General features: G+C 43.0%; 1 protein-coding gene across 3 annotated transcripts in view; it reads left to right on the top strand.

The window, feature by feature from the left end:
• The first annotated feature begins 1,155 nt into the window (after positions 1-1,155).
• Positions 1,156-16,350, top strand: part of TPK1 (thiamin pyrophosphokinase 1) — a 303,299-nt gene continuing 288,104 nt past the window's right edge. The window contains exon 1 of one of the 3 annotated variants that reach the window (XM_039715197.1): positions 1,156-1,549. In XM_039715197.1, coding sequence (XP_039571131.1) covers positions 1,507-1,549 — 43 coding nt within the window. In that variant the 5' untranslated portion in view covers positions 1,156-1,506. The remainder of the gene's footprint in view (positions 1,550-16,350) is intronic. The other 2 variants (XR_005628163.1, XM_039715196.1) reach the window with 2 other exon arrangements.

Raw genomic sequence — 16,350 nt, 5'->3', positions numbered from 1 at the left:
GACTAACAGGACGGGTCGAGGAATGGGCTTGACATGTTGGTCCCACTTCCCTTCAATTTGACTGGAAATCCTCACTGACAAACAACCACATAATTATTACATTGGAAAATACCCCTGTGAGCATCTAGCCCATGGAGCTCGCTCATGCTTTCTCAAGGAGAAGGAGACCTTGTCCTCCGGTCTGGTCCAGCCCGCGGCGGCTCCGAGCGGGGCTCTGCGGACCCTCCCGGCCGCTCCGAGCCGCGCTGCCGGGGCGGCGGACGGACAGACGGACGGGACGGCGGGAAGACATGGCGGGAAGGACCGGCGCTCCTCTGCTGCCCTCTGCTGCGGGGCCCCGCTCCGCTGCGCTCCCGGCGAGCTCCCGGGAGAGCCGTGCCAGCTCCGCTCCGTGCAGCCGGGCACGGGAGCGCCGCTGCGTGCGAGGCTGCCCCTGACGGAGCGGCTGAAGAGGGGCTCCTGCAGGGCCAAGGCCGCTCCAGGAGGTGGGAACACATTGTTGACACACGTGAGCGGTCACAACTTGTCCCCTATGCTCCCAGAGCAAACTTGAATTGTGCAGCGTTGTCCATTTTATGCCTGAAGACGATTAACGCCCTAATTAAGAGCTCTGAGCGAGAAGAAACTACGAATTTGACAAGTTTTGTGATGTTATTGAGATTTTATTGACTGAGACTTGAGGGGCACGTAGGAATGCCGCATCATTCTGGGTGCGCTGCAAGGGCACAGGCGGGCACAGCAGAGCCGGGATGCTGCCAGCCCTCCGGCACGGCTTTCCCTGCATCCCGAGGGCGCCGGCACACAGGCGGCATGCGAGGGCACGAGCACTCCTGGCACTTTTTATTTCTCTCCAGTTTCCATGAAAGCCATTTGAGGCTTTCCCTCCAAGCCAAGCGCTCGGCACAGCGCCCCAGGTGCTCGCGGCCCTCCCCGAGCGTCGCTGTACCGAGGTGGGCACTGCTCAGGTGCCCAGAGAGGCCGGGTACTCCTTCGCTCGCTCCCTGTCCCCTCCCTGACTCTCCTGCCCCCGTCCTTGTCCCTTTCCCCCCGCTCTTTCCTTCTCCCGCCTCAGGCGCTGCCGGGGGCGGGGCCCTCCCTTAGCCCCGCCCCCTCTGCGCACGCCCATAGGCCTCCACTGCTGCCAATCAACTTGTCCCGCCTTTCCTCTCCGCTGCTGAATCAACCGCCGAGCAACGGATTGCGGCGGCCATCGATTCCCTCGGCTTGCCCTGCCGCCCCGGTGCCAAGCACATCCCGGTCCCGGTGCCGGTTCCATGCCGGTGCCGGTCCCTGGTCCCGGCCGGGGGATGTAGGAGAACGCGCGGCCCAAGGTACCCGGGCAGCGCCGCCGCCTGTCTCCTGCAAGGGCCGGCGCAGCGGCCGCCGCGGCCGTGTGGCTGTAGGCGTTCCTCGGGGAGACCGGGAAGGGGCACGGCTGCTGCCCGCCTGCCCCCCCGCCGCGGTCCCGCCCGTGCCAGTGCCGTGTGCCTGACCGTCCCGCGGGCCATGGAGCGCGCGTTCACGCCGCTGGAATGCCTCCTGCCCGCCGGTACGGTACCTCCCGCCCCAGCCGGGCAGCGCAGGGAGGGCAGGGGAGCGGGGCGGCCGCGCCCCCCGCAGCCCCAGCCTGTCCCTGCAGTCCCGAGCCTGTCCAGCCTATCCCCGCAGCCCCAGCCTGTCCCCGCAGCCCCGCCGCGGAAACACCGCCCGTGTCTGCCCCGCCGCGTGTGCGCCCCGCTCAGGCTGAGCTTTGGGCGCAGTGCAGCGCTCTGGTACCGTGCTGACCTCCTCTGGAGTCCCAGTTTGGTACCGTGCTGACCTCCTCTGGAGTCCCAGTTGTCACTTAAACCCCGAGCCCTTCGGGTTCTCTCGGTGCTTTCCGTTTGCTGCCGCCGCTCTCGGCATGGCCGGGCAGAGCGCTCCGGTGGCGCCTGGCTGTCCCGGATCTCCTGGCTGCCCCCTGGGCCGGGGGGTCCCTGGGCTTGGCATCCCCCCGCCGTGTGCCTTTGGCTCCCCGCCTCCTGCCCGTGTGCTTTGCCCGAGAGCCACCCTTGCACCCTGCTCTGCCCTTCAGTTGTGCACAGCAAAGCTTTGAGGTTTGTGTTCAGGGTTTTCTTTGGTTTTCTCGAGGTTTCCAACAGTCTTGTGGTTTTGATACTATTTTTGAGAGCTGAGAGGTGAGCTTTATTAATATTCATCATTAACCTTATTATGTGTCTAAAGGATGGAGCACCTGTAATAAGCACTGACTTATCCAAGTGGCTTGTACACAAACTTCTCTCCATGTTTGCACAGTCTCATTCAGTAGGGTCCAATTTGTTGTTCAGTGATACAAATATAAACAGTAAATATTTTTATCTTTCTATAATGTGATTTTAAAGCTGCATAAAAATCTTTTTGGCCTAGCAGCTGAATGCTAACTGACACTGCTCTTTTATACTCTGCTCTGGCACAGACACCAGCTGCTGCATTGAGGTAACTGTTGTTATTTATTTACTAGTAAGATCTGTAGGAAGGGCAGAGTTTAACAGAATGCACACTTTCAACAATTCAGTACATTTTTACAGCTAGCATTTTAAGAGCATGTTTAAATTCATTTCACTATGATACATTTTTTAGGTCATGCTTCTCTCTGATTCTTCAAAACTTCAGGTTATGGTCAAAACTACTAACAGGTAAAGCTGCACTCAAGGTATTCTTGCCAGAAATGTGTATTTGACAGTGTGTGGACTTTGAGACACACTGTTGCATTGAGGGGAAAGAGGGAATGAGCATGTAGGGAGATCTTAATGGGTGAACTTTGATTCATTGTGATATGTTGTCCTCTTGTATACAAGGAGTGATTATTAAGTATGTAATAAGGCCAGACAAAAAGCTGCCTTTCGTTGATAAGAGGACTGGAGCACTTGCCCTTTGAGGACAGACTGACAAAATTGGGCTGTTCAGGCTGGAGAAGAGGTTGCTGTGAGGCTGTGTGCAGACCTCATAGCAAGTGTCCAGTGTCAGAAGGGGGCCTATGGGGAAGCCAGAGCGGGACTCTCCATCCAGAGCTGTAGTGATAGGACAAGGAGTAATGGGCTCAAATTCAAAGAGGGGAAATTTAGGTTATAGATATTAGGAAGAAATTCTTTACTGTGAGGGTGGTGAGACACTGGAACAGGTTGCCCAGAGAGGCTGTGGATGCCCCAACCCTGGCACTGTTCAAGACCAGATAGGATAAGGCCTTGAGCAACCTGATTTAGTGGGTGGTGGTGTCCCTATCCATGGCAGGGAAGATTGGAACCAGGTCATTTATAAGGTCCATTCCAACCACTTAATGTTTTATGATTCTATAAATTTATCCCTGTGGAAGTACCAGCATTGCTGTCTGTATTATAATACAGTTGCCTCTGTATTATAAGATAGTTGCCTTTGAGGGACATTGTACAATGCAAGGGCTACCATATGTCCTCAGTTTCCAGGAATTGCCTGTCTTTTTCTTTGTTATGTCTGGTTGGATTTGAAGATTGGAGGTATTTGTTCAGTTTTCTTGTGACCCACAGCCTTCTCATACCAGAGGCTCCAGCTGGATGTAAAGAAGCCTGCTTCTCTGAAAGAAAAGTCTGCTACTTGCCTACAGATCAGTTGGTTATACGGGCTGTGCCTGTAAAACGCACAGTGGTACTTCATCAGGATCCTTGTCATCATTACAGACATTCATTACCAGCATTACCAACTGAATTAGCCTGCTCAAAGTATTCCATGCTGAGCAGATTTATCTGGCAATTCCACCGTTGAAACTCTGGTATCCCACTTGGGGAGCTCAGAAATAAGGTTTTCAAAGTTGGATAGCTAAAATGAGCCTCCCAATTTCTTCTGGAGAAAGTACCTACTGGTAGTTCCTCCATCTGATTCATTGGGATAGGTATTTAAGTGTCCAAATAGTATAAAGCTAATCAGGAAGAACATTGCACTTCTTAGAAGCTAAACATGAGCTTACAAAATAAACCCTTTTGAGGCCATTGAAGCACTATGGGCCTTGCTCCTTTCTTTTAACACTAGAAATAGTATTGTGTATAGCAATGTGTGACTGTATTTATGGGGGGGACACTGAAAGATTCATTAGCTGTGTTTGAAAATTATTAATTACTTTGTTCCTGTTTTTGAAGTTGTTCAGAATTCATTCTTTTGTTAATACAGGGTAGAGTAAAACACTCCCAGGTTTTAGAACATTATAATATTAGATAGCTGAATTGGAATTTCAAGGCCATGTACACCTTGGAAATTTTAGTGTAGTTAAAGTGAGTTCTTAGATTGTACATCTCTCTCTATCTCACCTGATTGATGTTCAAGTAATAGATATTTGAGAACTACTGTGCTAACTAGTATGCTTAGGGACTTTGAACATTATTCAATCAAACAGCTGGAGCACATTTGAAAATCACCATACTACAGTTAGAACAACGTGCTATGGACTTTAGAACTACGTTGATTTGCTTAACATAGTTCAGAATGGGTAACAAGATAGAATTTCATGTGGGATTGAGTCTAAATTTATGTCTTGCATACTAATTTTTTTTTTTTTTTAATTTCCTCACAGAAGGAAACCTTTAAAAAGTCTCATAGAAGGCTCCACCTCAGAGACCTGTATGCTGTGTGAAAGGGTCAGGGAGAAGCTTCACAGGGAAGGCTCTTGTAGAAGGCTCATAATGATGTCACACTGCAGCCTGTGAGTTCATGACAAGAGTAGCTTTGTTTATCTGGAGCATCCTTTGATATACTCGACATTTCCCTCCTGCTGTTTATACCCTTCTCTTGCACAGTCATTGCCTCCTGCTGCTTGTCCCAGACTGTGCTGCAGGCACTTCTGCAGAGAGACAAGTGTTTCTAATTTATTATTTTAATACCATGAACTTTGGGAGCTGAGTGTGCTGTGCTTGTGACTGCTTAACAGTGGAAGTACTGTAGCATCGTCTAATAAGGTTGCCCCTGAATACCACTTGAGATTTTGAGAAGGGCAGAGTGCCAGTTTGCCAGGCTGTGTTTTCTCACAGGGAACGTTTTACATTGCCTGCTGCAGCATGGTCTGGATTCTTGCTCATCTCCAGATGTGATTAATGATTCCTTGCCTTGCACAGTCCTTAAAGTGTGGCTCAGTATTGGTTTTATCAAGTGGAGTGGTGCAGAAGGAGGATATCTTCCTCAGTTTATAATTCAACAGCTCCCAATATGAGTGTCTTGCCTTGGGGAGGTGGAGGGGCTGCAAAGAAGTGGCAAATCTTATTTATCCCTCTGCTCTCTCCTGTGCCTTGCAGAGGATATGCTGGAGCTGATCTTGCTGTGAGTGACAGGGAGCCTGTGCTACCAGTGAAAGTTGGTTTCCCTGTTCCCACTTCTCCATGCCCTGAGTCAAATGTGCTCCTGAACTACACTATGTTCAGAACTGGTGAAGATGTGGTTTGCTCAGAAGTGGGCATGCTGTCTTTATCTCACTGAAGCAAGGTCGTCTATATGCCATGAGAGACAGATCCACAACATATAGGACAAAGACTGCTGCAGAATTATGGAGAAAAATATATAGTCATCTCTTTGTGCAAAGGGACTATAAAATCCTGCATTGAATTTAAAGCAAAGAGAACAAGAGGAAGCAACAATATGCTCTGAATGGTCTTCCATCATTCTGCAAGCTTGATTGTCTCTTGCTTTACCCATGTCTTCTGGAAATGTTACTGGCTGTAAATGAGTTACCTCTGAAAGGATTGTATAACCATATTCCTTTTAAATGCCTGGGGCTTGAACTTCTTCCTTAATGTTCCCTTTTATCTGGTACTAAGGATTCAAAATTATCTTGTGAAACAATGACATAGTTGCTATTCAGTGAATGACCTCCGGCCTGGTACATGTGCCAATGACTGTTTAAATGTCCCTTTACTAGAGCTCTCCATGGTATCTATGATGCATTGTCCTGCCATCTAATTCACAAAACTCTGTGGTAGGAAGCAAGACAGTCGTGGGGCTAGGAAATCAACCTGATGGTCTCTGTTTGGCCTAAATATTAAAGGTGTATGGAAAAGGTGTGGAGTCCCAAACTATTGAATAGCTCTGCAATTTTGCAGGATCTGTGCCACAGCTGTTGGGTCAGGTGAATCAGGTCATTCAAAAGCTGTTACTGAATTCACTTAAACTGAAAGTGTTAACAGGGGTGTCAGTTCTATTAAGACTACTACTGGCATTCCTTAAAAAAATTAGGAAGCACTTCCATATGGCTGTTACATTATTCTGTCTTTTTAACTTAAATGTTTTCAAAGTGGCTTCTTTATTTTTCTGTGAATGTTGCTGACCTACTCTTGTTCTTCATTTTATTTAAGTAGCAACACCATTAATCGAGTCTAGTTACCTGAAACTCATTAGTTTGTTTTTGAAGTAGCTGTTAATATTCAGTTACTCAGACCCTGCTGCTTGCTAATCTGCTGTGCTGGGTCAGCATTTGTTTTGTAAGTGTTATTGTATAGAGTACTTACAGGTGCACTTATGAATGAAGTATTAGAGGCAGAATGGCATTTAAAAAACATATTCATTGTTAACCTCACCAGTTTCTTGATCTTGGCTTTCACTCATGGAAAGCTTTTGGAGTTATTTTTATATATATTTTTAATGCTTTCTGTGCAGGTGTGTTATTTGGAATGGGCTAACAATGCATCTTTAACCATTTTAACAAGGCACATTTAACCATTGGAGCTAATAGGAAAATGAAGAATAGATGTTTACTTATTTTACTTGGTTTTTTATACACACAGGGCCACCATTTGAAACATGTTGACTTCAGTTGCTGTTTATGTGGATGTTGGATTCTCATGTTTTGCAGTGTCTGCACTGATAGTTCCATATCTTGCAGTCATGAACAGGCCATAGCTCTCTTTTGACTCTCTTTTGAGTGGGAATGTGATGGTGGAGGGGTCTGAGATCATCTCAAAAAACACAAAAAGAAAAAAAAAAGAACAAACCGAAAACTAAAACAAAATTCACCTCCAAAAGGACCACAAATAAGCAACCTAACAAAAAGAACCCCAAACTAACAAAAAATCCTCAAGACCCCATCGAGTACAAGAGCAAGAATGATGTTACTGGAATTTCTGAGACAAAAACATTTGTTCCTGCTTGCCAGATAGTAAAGCACTTGGATAAATTAAATTCCTTTTGGAAGGTCTTGTTGTTTTCCATCAGCTGAGGCTTAAATCTAGGAAATACACTAGCTGATCTCGTGTAGTCTTTTTTTTTAATTTGTTTTTTTCTCATCTCTCTTTTTTTTCTTTTTTTTTCTCCTGTGATTTAAGGAGATAAGAGGATGGGAAATCCACTTGTTCCGGTCATCAAATGTTTATGTTGCTTGTATCCAATTAAACGTGTGCAGGACTACTGAAACCATTTAAACTTGCTAGTGTTACAAGAGCAAAATATTAATCTTAAGAAGATACAGGTAGCCAAGGAGAATAGTGGACTTTCAACTTTTGTTTCACCTCTGCTGTACTCACTTGCACGTCTCTCATCAACCCGTAAAACACTACAGCAGTTTCACAGCACCTTTAGCATTATGCTATATCTGAAATATGTGTGTATACATATATACAAAAGGTAGTTTTACTTTCTGGAAGTGGAAAACAGAAGGGGCTTTGTTTTTTATTCTGTTTACAAAGCTCATCTAAGTTTGATTTGTGGAGAAATTGAATATGAAGCATAGAAATGAAACACTTTATTTACTCAGGAGAAAACATAACACTGGTAGATTTCAGATTTTTCAAGATCCAAAATAACAAATCCCAGGCATCCTTGTGCATTTGCTTTAGGTTTGGACATCCTGAAATACTAATCTTTTTAGAAAATAGTAGCAGCAAGAGTGAAACTTAGAATCAATGCCTTCAAAAAAGCAAACTAAAAAAAATCCAAGTAAAGAAGCCACCTGAAAACAAGTTAAAGGATTAGAAGCTTCTTTTCATTAGTCAATTCTCATCAGCTTTCACTTCTAATGAGTTTTAGGTTTGGATGTAAGCTCATGGGTTAGGACCTTTAAGAACACCACTGTTCTTAAAGATAACGATTCTGTGATTTCAACTTTCATAACTTTGTCCAGGGAAATTACTAGCTACAAATGTAATAATTTTTTAATTTTTTTTTTCCTATGTGACATAAAAATAACCATACCAGTCTCAAAGTATCATTGTTGAAAAATGTGGCTAAACGGAGGGGAGATGCTTCTCTACTTCTGCTCTGCAACCAAATAAAAACCCCAGATTAGCAAATAAACCAACAAACCACAGAACCAACCCACAAACAAATAAAATCCCAACAACCCAGTAGTAGATTTAATCCAGTACGAAATGTAGTAAATCAACAGGAGAGAACTCAGATGTGTACAACCACTTTTTGGTACAGCACAGAACATTTCCTATCTCTGATTTTTACACAGAGAGGGGAATTTGCAGTGTGTCCAGCAAGGTTAATTAATCTGATCTATAGCCAAATAACTTCAAAATGGAAAAGAGCTGAATATCAGTTGTCCCTTCCACCAGGATGTAGCTGAAATATAACCAGTTGTCCAGATTTTTGCCTTACATTTTTTTTGTACAATATAGCTGTGGTGAATTAGATGTGAGTTTATGGAAACAGGTTCTCCATTCCATTCAGATCTGACCTTAAACATGAGGAATATGATTAACAGTGTTTGTGTAGTAGTGCTTTTGCAAAATTAAAAAGAGAATTGAGAATTTAAAGTTTTACAGCAATGTTCTGTTAGGTAAATTCTGCATAGAGAGCACACTTAGTAGCTTTTGGATTGCTTTAAATTAAATCTATTGCTGTATATCCAATAGCAGTTGAAGCTGCTGGAAGGCTTTTCCTGTAATTTCCTAGCTTTGAATGTTATTTTGAATGGCAGTTGAATTTTCACAGTGCTAGTGCTGATTCTTTGTAGCTTATGTTGATGGATTGTCTGCCAGATTTCCTCTCTGGCAGGACAGAAGCTGGAGGGATGCATGTGTTTATCAGGCCAGTTGAAATAAATAGGAAGCCAGCCAGTGAATTCAGTAGGAGCAGAACCTGTACCCTCACCATTTATTTATTTATTCTATAGCTGTGACTAGTGATGTGGGTTCTGTTTGGTTTTATTGCTTGTTTGCTCTTACTGTAGCTCTTTTTTTCTGGTCTGTCCTTTACCCCAAATTATCTGGTCAACACTGATACTGGGCAACACAGCAGTAAGTGAATAGTTAAGAAGTATTTATGTGTACCATTTTTGACCAGATTGTTCAGTGTCTTTGGTGGTAAAAACTGTCTGTGTGTCTCACAGAAGGAAGCTGGCTTTACTGAAGAAGGAAAATATGTTGATGTTACAAAACACTGGGGACTCAACTAGAAAAGCTTTGACTTTCATGACAGTGTCAGTAAGGGTGTCTGTGGACGTGCTTGGTGCAGACACAGCAAAGTGTGTCAGGAAAGGCATTCTTTCTTCTATTTCTTGGTTCTCTTTTTTCCCCACAGACACAATTCACAATTATGTATTCTGTGTAAGCATACATGAAAGAAGAGAACTCAAGCACAAGTATGGGTTGGGGGCTGACCTACTAGAGAGCAGCTCTGCTGAGAAGGACCTGGGAGTCTTGGTGGATGACAGGTTGATTATGAGCCCTTGTGGCCAGGTGAGCCAATGGTATTGTGGGGTGCATCAGGAAGAATGTGCCCAGCAAGTCAAGGAAGCTGATCCTGCCTCTCTACTCAGCCCCAGTGATACCACATCTGGAGTGCTTTGTCCAGTTCTGGGGTCCACAGTACAAGAAAAAAGTGGAACTACTTGTCTGGTGAAAGATGGTCAGGGGTCTAGAACATCTCTTAGGAGTAGAGACTGTGAGAGCTGGGCCTGTTTCATGTGGAGAAGAAATGCATATAAATATCTCAAAGGCAGGTGCCAAGAGAATGATGCCAGACTCTTTTCAGTGCCCCTCAGCAACAGAACAAAGAGCAATGGCTGTAAACTAAAACACAAGTAATACCAGCTCAACATAAGAGCTTGTTTTCATTGAGGGTAGCTGAAAACTGGGACAAGCTTCCCAGAGAGGTTGTGGAGTCTCTCCTCTGGAGACATTCAGATTGTGCCTGGAATGACACCTGTGACCTGCTCTAGGTTACCCTCCCTTGGCAGAAGGGTTGGCCTAAATGATCTCCAGAGGTCCATTCCAACCTTAACAATTCCGTGATTCAGCTTTCATAGAAGAAGGGTGCTGGTATGTCAGTGAAATCTGTGTGTGAGATTTATTTACTTTTGTAATTATAGCTAATTTAAGTACGGCAAGCAAAGCACTGACCCGTAGACCAGAGCTAAGTCTAAAGGTCTAGTTTTTCAGGATGAGTTAAAAGGCTGTTGGTTTGAAACTGCACCTGGGCAGTTTTTCAGCAGATAATGTGACTTAAATCACTCAAAACCTTCCTGGGGTTGACATATATTACAGAGCAGCTGTGGAAATAGCATCAATCTCCAGGTGCTCCATTTTGAGACTTTGTACTCTTGATGAGAGTTATGTGTAGGGAAATGCTGGGGGCTGAAGTGAGGTTTATACCAGGGAGTTTAACCTGTGCATCAGTAATGCTTACACAGCATCAAGATCTCTGTGTGCTTTAAATGTAACTGACAGCCTCTAATGCAGATACTTTGAGTCAGGCAACACTTTCATTTCAGGAAGTTAGTGTTCTACATACAATCTGTAGAGGGTAAAGCAAAGCCTTGTGAGTATAGTCTGTGTTCTCATATGGAGCTGTTTCCCTGTTCAGTTTACAGATTTGTTTAATAAGCATCTAAGCAGTGTTTTGCCATACTGTAAATCCAAAAGAGCAAAGATGGTAGAGGGCAACTTGAGAGTCAAGCAGCTAAAGATCTGCTGCTTGGACACTTGGAGTGCCAGAAGAAGTGGTGCAGTGTCTTAGCTGCTGCAGATGCAACAAAAATAGCTCTTAGGCAATGTGTGATCACCAGCTTTCATAGTGAGTCAACCTGGGCACAGTGGAGGTGATTAAGCTCTGATATGCAAGTGTTTGTTTCCATATTGCCATTTCCTGCTGCAAATGGAAAATTTGCCTTTCAAGTTTCCTAAAGAAGAGCTTGATTTATTCTTAAAAAATACAGCAAGAAAGAAGAAAAGGGGACCAATAGTGAGGAAGCTTTTGTTAAGGGCAAGTTAATATTTGGCTTTCTGGACTCTGCACAGCAGTGTTCTTGAAAGGTGCAGCACAAGATTTTGCCTCAGACTGATCTAATGACTCTACTGTCGTGAGACCCCCTCTGGAGTACTGTGTCCAGCTCTGTTGACCCCAGAATGAGGACATGGATCTGCTGGAGGGCCACAAAGATGCTCAAGGGGTGGGACCACCTCCCCTGTGAAAACAGGGTGAGAGACCTGGGATTGTACAGCCTGCAGCAGAGATGGCTCTGGGCAGACCTCAGAGCAACCTCTAAGCTTTCCAGTACTGCAGGGGGCCCTACGAGAGAGCTGGTGAGGGACTTTTGCCAAGGACATGTAATAGTACAAGGGGGAATAGTTTAAAGTGAAAGAGGGTAAGTTTAGATTACGTTTGAGGAGGAAACTCTTGACTGTGACAGTAGTGAGGCACTGGAATAAGATGCCCAGAAAAGTTGTGGATGCCCCATCCCTGGAATTATTCAAGGCTAGGTTGGATGAGGCTCTGAGTAACCTGGTCTAGTGGAATGTGTCCCTGCACATTTCAGGTATGGAACTAGGTGATCTTTAAGGTCCTTCCAACCTCAACCTTTCTATCATTCTATGATATAACTTTCACTGTAGATTGGTGTTATCTTCAATTCTGTCTTCGTGAGATGCTGGTGTGTTCCTGCTGTTATCAAGAGTGCTTTCCTATTAGCTCTACTTTCTTTGTACAGGATCCACTGTGGGAGTAGCATTTAGTACTACATGCATGGGCTTTGAGCCTTTCTAATGACTGGTAACTATGAACAGAGGATTTAAATGGTCATTTTGTAGCTGTGGGAAATAAAATCACCGATACCAGATTTTCTTCCTTGAACTGACTTGTTGGTAGGGTTTTTGCTTGGAAACGAAATCCCTTAGTTCTCTGTGCCTCTCTTTGCATTACTGTTCTAATGTACTGGTGAGTAGTAATGCTGCTTCTGTATTTACCTGATTAATAGTAACAGATTTTGTCACTTGACCTTGTGGAAGAATTTCTTACTTTCTCTTAGTCTGCTATCCTGTCATAAGATCATAAGTTAATTTTTTGTGCCAGCAAAACTCTAAGTCAGTAGGAAGTTTGATCTGCTGTGTTATGTTTTTGCTGTGTTTCTGTGACCATGTTTGTCTTTTATTTGTTGCTCCTCGCACCCACAGCTACCATTGTTGTGTTGACAAAGCCCCAGGTGTACACCCAGTTACACAGAAAGCAGTTGCCACTTGGAAGGAGCAATAGCAGTGCTAGACAAAAAAAAAAAAAAAAATTCCCTTCCTTTAGCGTATACATCAGGTACTCCATGAGCAGGGTTTTCTGACAGCAATATGGACAGAGTGTGTTGTAACACCGACATGCTTGGCATGTCTCCTTTCACTGCAGCAGGCTGTCCTTCCTGCTGATGAAGTGTGAAGTGTGTGTGAAATTATCTGTCAGTGTCTGGCGTCCCCAGAGAGGACAGGGAGTGATGAGAGCTGGGTTGTGGCCTTGGGTACCACTCGGTGGCGATGGCCATATGGTGTGGGAGAGGGGGCGCTTCCAAGGGAGTCACAACAGATGTTTTGATAGCATACTTGTTGCCAAAAGCTTTGTGTCAGACAGCTCCAGTTAGGGGGTGTCAGAGCTGTCCCAGGGGTGCACTTAAGGAGGAATGCTCTTTAGGTAACACAGTGTAATCTGTTATTTGCTCTGGATTTAGCTGTATTTTGTCAGGCAGACAAAGGTGTTTATAAGATGCAGAGGTTGGGCAGAATTTGAACACAGGAGCCAAACAAATTCATACCTGAATCAGGTACTGATCTTTAACATGGGAAAGAATAACCAACCATTTGAATACTGTACCTAGAGGAACACTGATGTATAATCTGACTAAGTCAGTTGCAACTCACATTGAAACCAGAATGAGTTTTGGGCTGTCCTTTATACAAAAGGCTAAACTAGATTGTTACAGTGATCCTTTCTGTTCTCTTAGTCTATACATTTGAAGCACTTGGCCTGCTAAAGGAGAGACTTATTTTCCTTTCTCTTTAAGTAGAATGGACAGACTTGTTAGGAAAGAGAGGAATAGGTATATCTGGGGATGGGTATATCCTGCAGTATGGAGTATGAAGTGGGTAGTCATGTGAAACAAAGGAGATGTTGGAGAATAAGGAGCAGATTTTCATTCAGAAATTTAGAGGGGGGTACTTCTTCCTTATGCTTTGAGTAAATTGTGTTTTTAAAATGGGAAAAAAAAGAAACACCCAAAAATCCTGTAATATTTTGTTATTGTTCCTAGGTAGCAAGAAGAAGTTACTGCAGTAAGATTTTACTACACACTGTGCTGAATTTACTGTTGGTTACCGTGAGCTATCAAAAGCTTTGAAATTATTTCCATAGAATCTATTAGATTTATCTATAAATATTATAATTGTGAATTTCACAAGGAAGAAAAAAAAAAGCTTGGATTTAGACAGTGAAATGAATAGTTATGCTAAACTTATATAACATTGTGCACAACTATTCTATTTCTTGCTGGATTTACATTTCTTGAATACATTTGCTGAAATAAATAGCCAGTTTCCTTTGAGAGCAGAGTTGGAACTGAATAAATGTAAGGCCTCCAAGTATTAAAAAAGGGGCTTAACTCTAAACCAGTGTAGTTACACAGCCCATATAATGTAAATTAGAACAGTAGAGAAGAAATCTAAAGTTAATACATAGGAAGAGATAATAATATTTTGTGTGAGTTTATAAACTTCTAGTTTTGTAATCTTGTCCTTTGCTCTTCTGTCTTTGCTTTTCTTCTTTTCCCTAAGCACCAAATACATATGGAAAATGAACATTTTATGATACAAATACTAGGTAAAAGGAATTTTGTGACTTTTCTTGAGAGAAGAAGCCATGAAAAGAGGAGAATTTAGGAAGGAGGTCCTGCTGTTCTATTCAGTGGAGGAACCTTTGCAGCTCACAGTGTATCTGTACAGAATTGTCCTATTCATAGTTTCCCCAAGAGCATACATAACAGACCTTGGAAATATGCACCAAATATATTGCAGTTGGGTAAGAAATTAATTTCAGCCATAGCAAGGATAGCTTGAGTTAATATTTGGGGGAAAACATGTAAGTAGCAGGAGGAAGCACTGGAATACATTATTTGAGAAGATGCAGTCCCTGTTGCTAGGAGCCTTTCTTTTTTCAAGGGTACATGAAGAAGAATGAAGTAGAATCAGATCAGAGAACTGATTCTACTTAGGGGCAGAAGAATAAACCAAATGTACAAAACTTCAGTGTACAAAATTGTGGGAGACTGAGATGGGAATTTAAGAATCATATCTGTAGAGCCAGAGGTAGTTACCTGTGTGCATATTGGTCTCAGAAGGGAGGACAGGCCATTTCTGCACACATTCTCACTCAGGTAATTAGGTTGGCTTCATCTGGGCTGCTCAGACCGGCAGGATTTGTTCTTGTGGTCTATAGTTTTCATACTGCATATTAATGATGCTTTCTTCTGCAGTACAGTAATAACATTTATTTTTAGCTAAATCACAGATGATGTGAAAAGTTCACAAATATGTGAAAACAGGTATGAGGAGTGAAGCTCCATAAGTTCTGAAAAGAAGGAGCAAAAACTGTATGTAGAAATTGCTATGAGTTTTCCAGATGGTGAAATCTGTCTCTGTAATTTCATTTGATCTGTTTCCATACTGCTGATAATTGGCACTTGAATTTGTAGAGGTTTCAGAGGGATTACCTTGAAAAAAACTCTTAACATTTACAAATTCTGGTATATTATTGCTTTTTACAGATGATCATTCGTATTGATGAGAAACACAAGTGTGTTCTATAGGCTGTGATGAATTTTCTGGGAATATGATTTCTCTTGATTTCCAGAAGGAACTATACATTTTCCAAAAAGAAAGCTTCTTTCAGATAGTACCTCCTAATTTTTTTTCAAAACTCAATTATGCGTTTCTGAGGGTAAAAATCAGCAAGGGAATGCATCTGCAAAGAGTTTTTCTATCTTTTAATCTACTTTATAGTGAAAGAGTTAATATATTTCGTTTTCATGCATATCACTCTTGAGGAAAATTGTGCTGTCACTGTAGTTTCTATAGTCATTATCTCCCGTGAGAAAGTATGTCTCAAGTCACAGGATTTCTGTTGAGTTGAGGTACATCAGTTATGGAATGTCTGCATCGTGTTCATCTGCTGCATTGGCAGATGGCTGAGGTGAACATCTACCCTCTCTTCAGCTTTAAAACTCAGAGTTAGTGGCAGCGTTGTCAAAACATGTCAGCGTTTGAGGGGTGGTGTGCAACAAACCACTGGCTCCACAACATATTCTTGGCACACAAACTGGGGCTTTGAAACAAGCTATATTTGTACTATACAGCTGGGGGTTTTGGTAGGATGCTTTTTGTTAGTTTTGTTTTTTTAGTTGCTATATACATAAAGTTTGAGTTACTAACCTGCAGCAGTTAGGGGAAGAGTATGACACTGAAATGTTTTCATTGATACTTCACATCAAGAGAGGTGTGCTTTACTTACATTGTGATTTTTGCTTAACCCTTTAATTTGTTTTGGTAGCTTTCGATAGGTGTGTGAAATAACAGTGCTTAGTAAATCATAACATCTGCTTCATAGAAATTAAATGGTTAGAGATCGCAAGGGGAGAGCAGGAGGCTGGGGAAGACTATTTCCTATACTGTTATATCCTAAGTTCCTGGATAGTCTGGAGTAGCAGAAGCTATAGTTGATTTCCCTAGGGAAGGAAAGAGCTAGTGGTAGTGCTGGTTTTTCTGCTATTCTCTCACACTAGACTGTGATTGTAGATGGCACAGAAGATAATGTCATAAAACTGAGGGAAGAAATGAAGCAAGATGCAGGAATAAATATGAGTAATCTCTAATGATACAATGATTTGGATTTACTTGGTAGATACCGAAAGCTATTCTTTTTATTAAGGAAAGACAACATCCTGCCTGAGAGCACAAAGATGACATTTTGTTCTTTAGGGGCATAAAACTAATTTTCCTGATTATTCCTAACATCTTGTCATTCCTGCTATGGGCTTCCTTAGAGGATGGAAGCAAATAGCCGGTGTCTTGTGAGAGTGAAACATGAATGGAATGTGTTTAAGGATTGATT

Source organism: Passer montanus, unplaced genomic scaffold, assembly GCF_014805655.1.
Source record: "Passer montanus isolate IOZ18808 unplaced genomic scaffold, ASM1480565v1 scaffold32, whole genome shotgun sequence".
Taxonomy (NCBI): Eukaryota; Metazoa; Chordata; class Aves; order Passeriformes; family Passeridae; genus Passer; species Passer montanus.
This window is presented reverse-complemented; position numbering and strand designations above follow the sequence as displayed.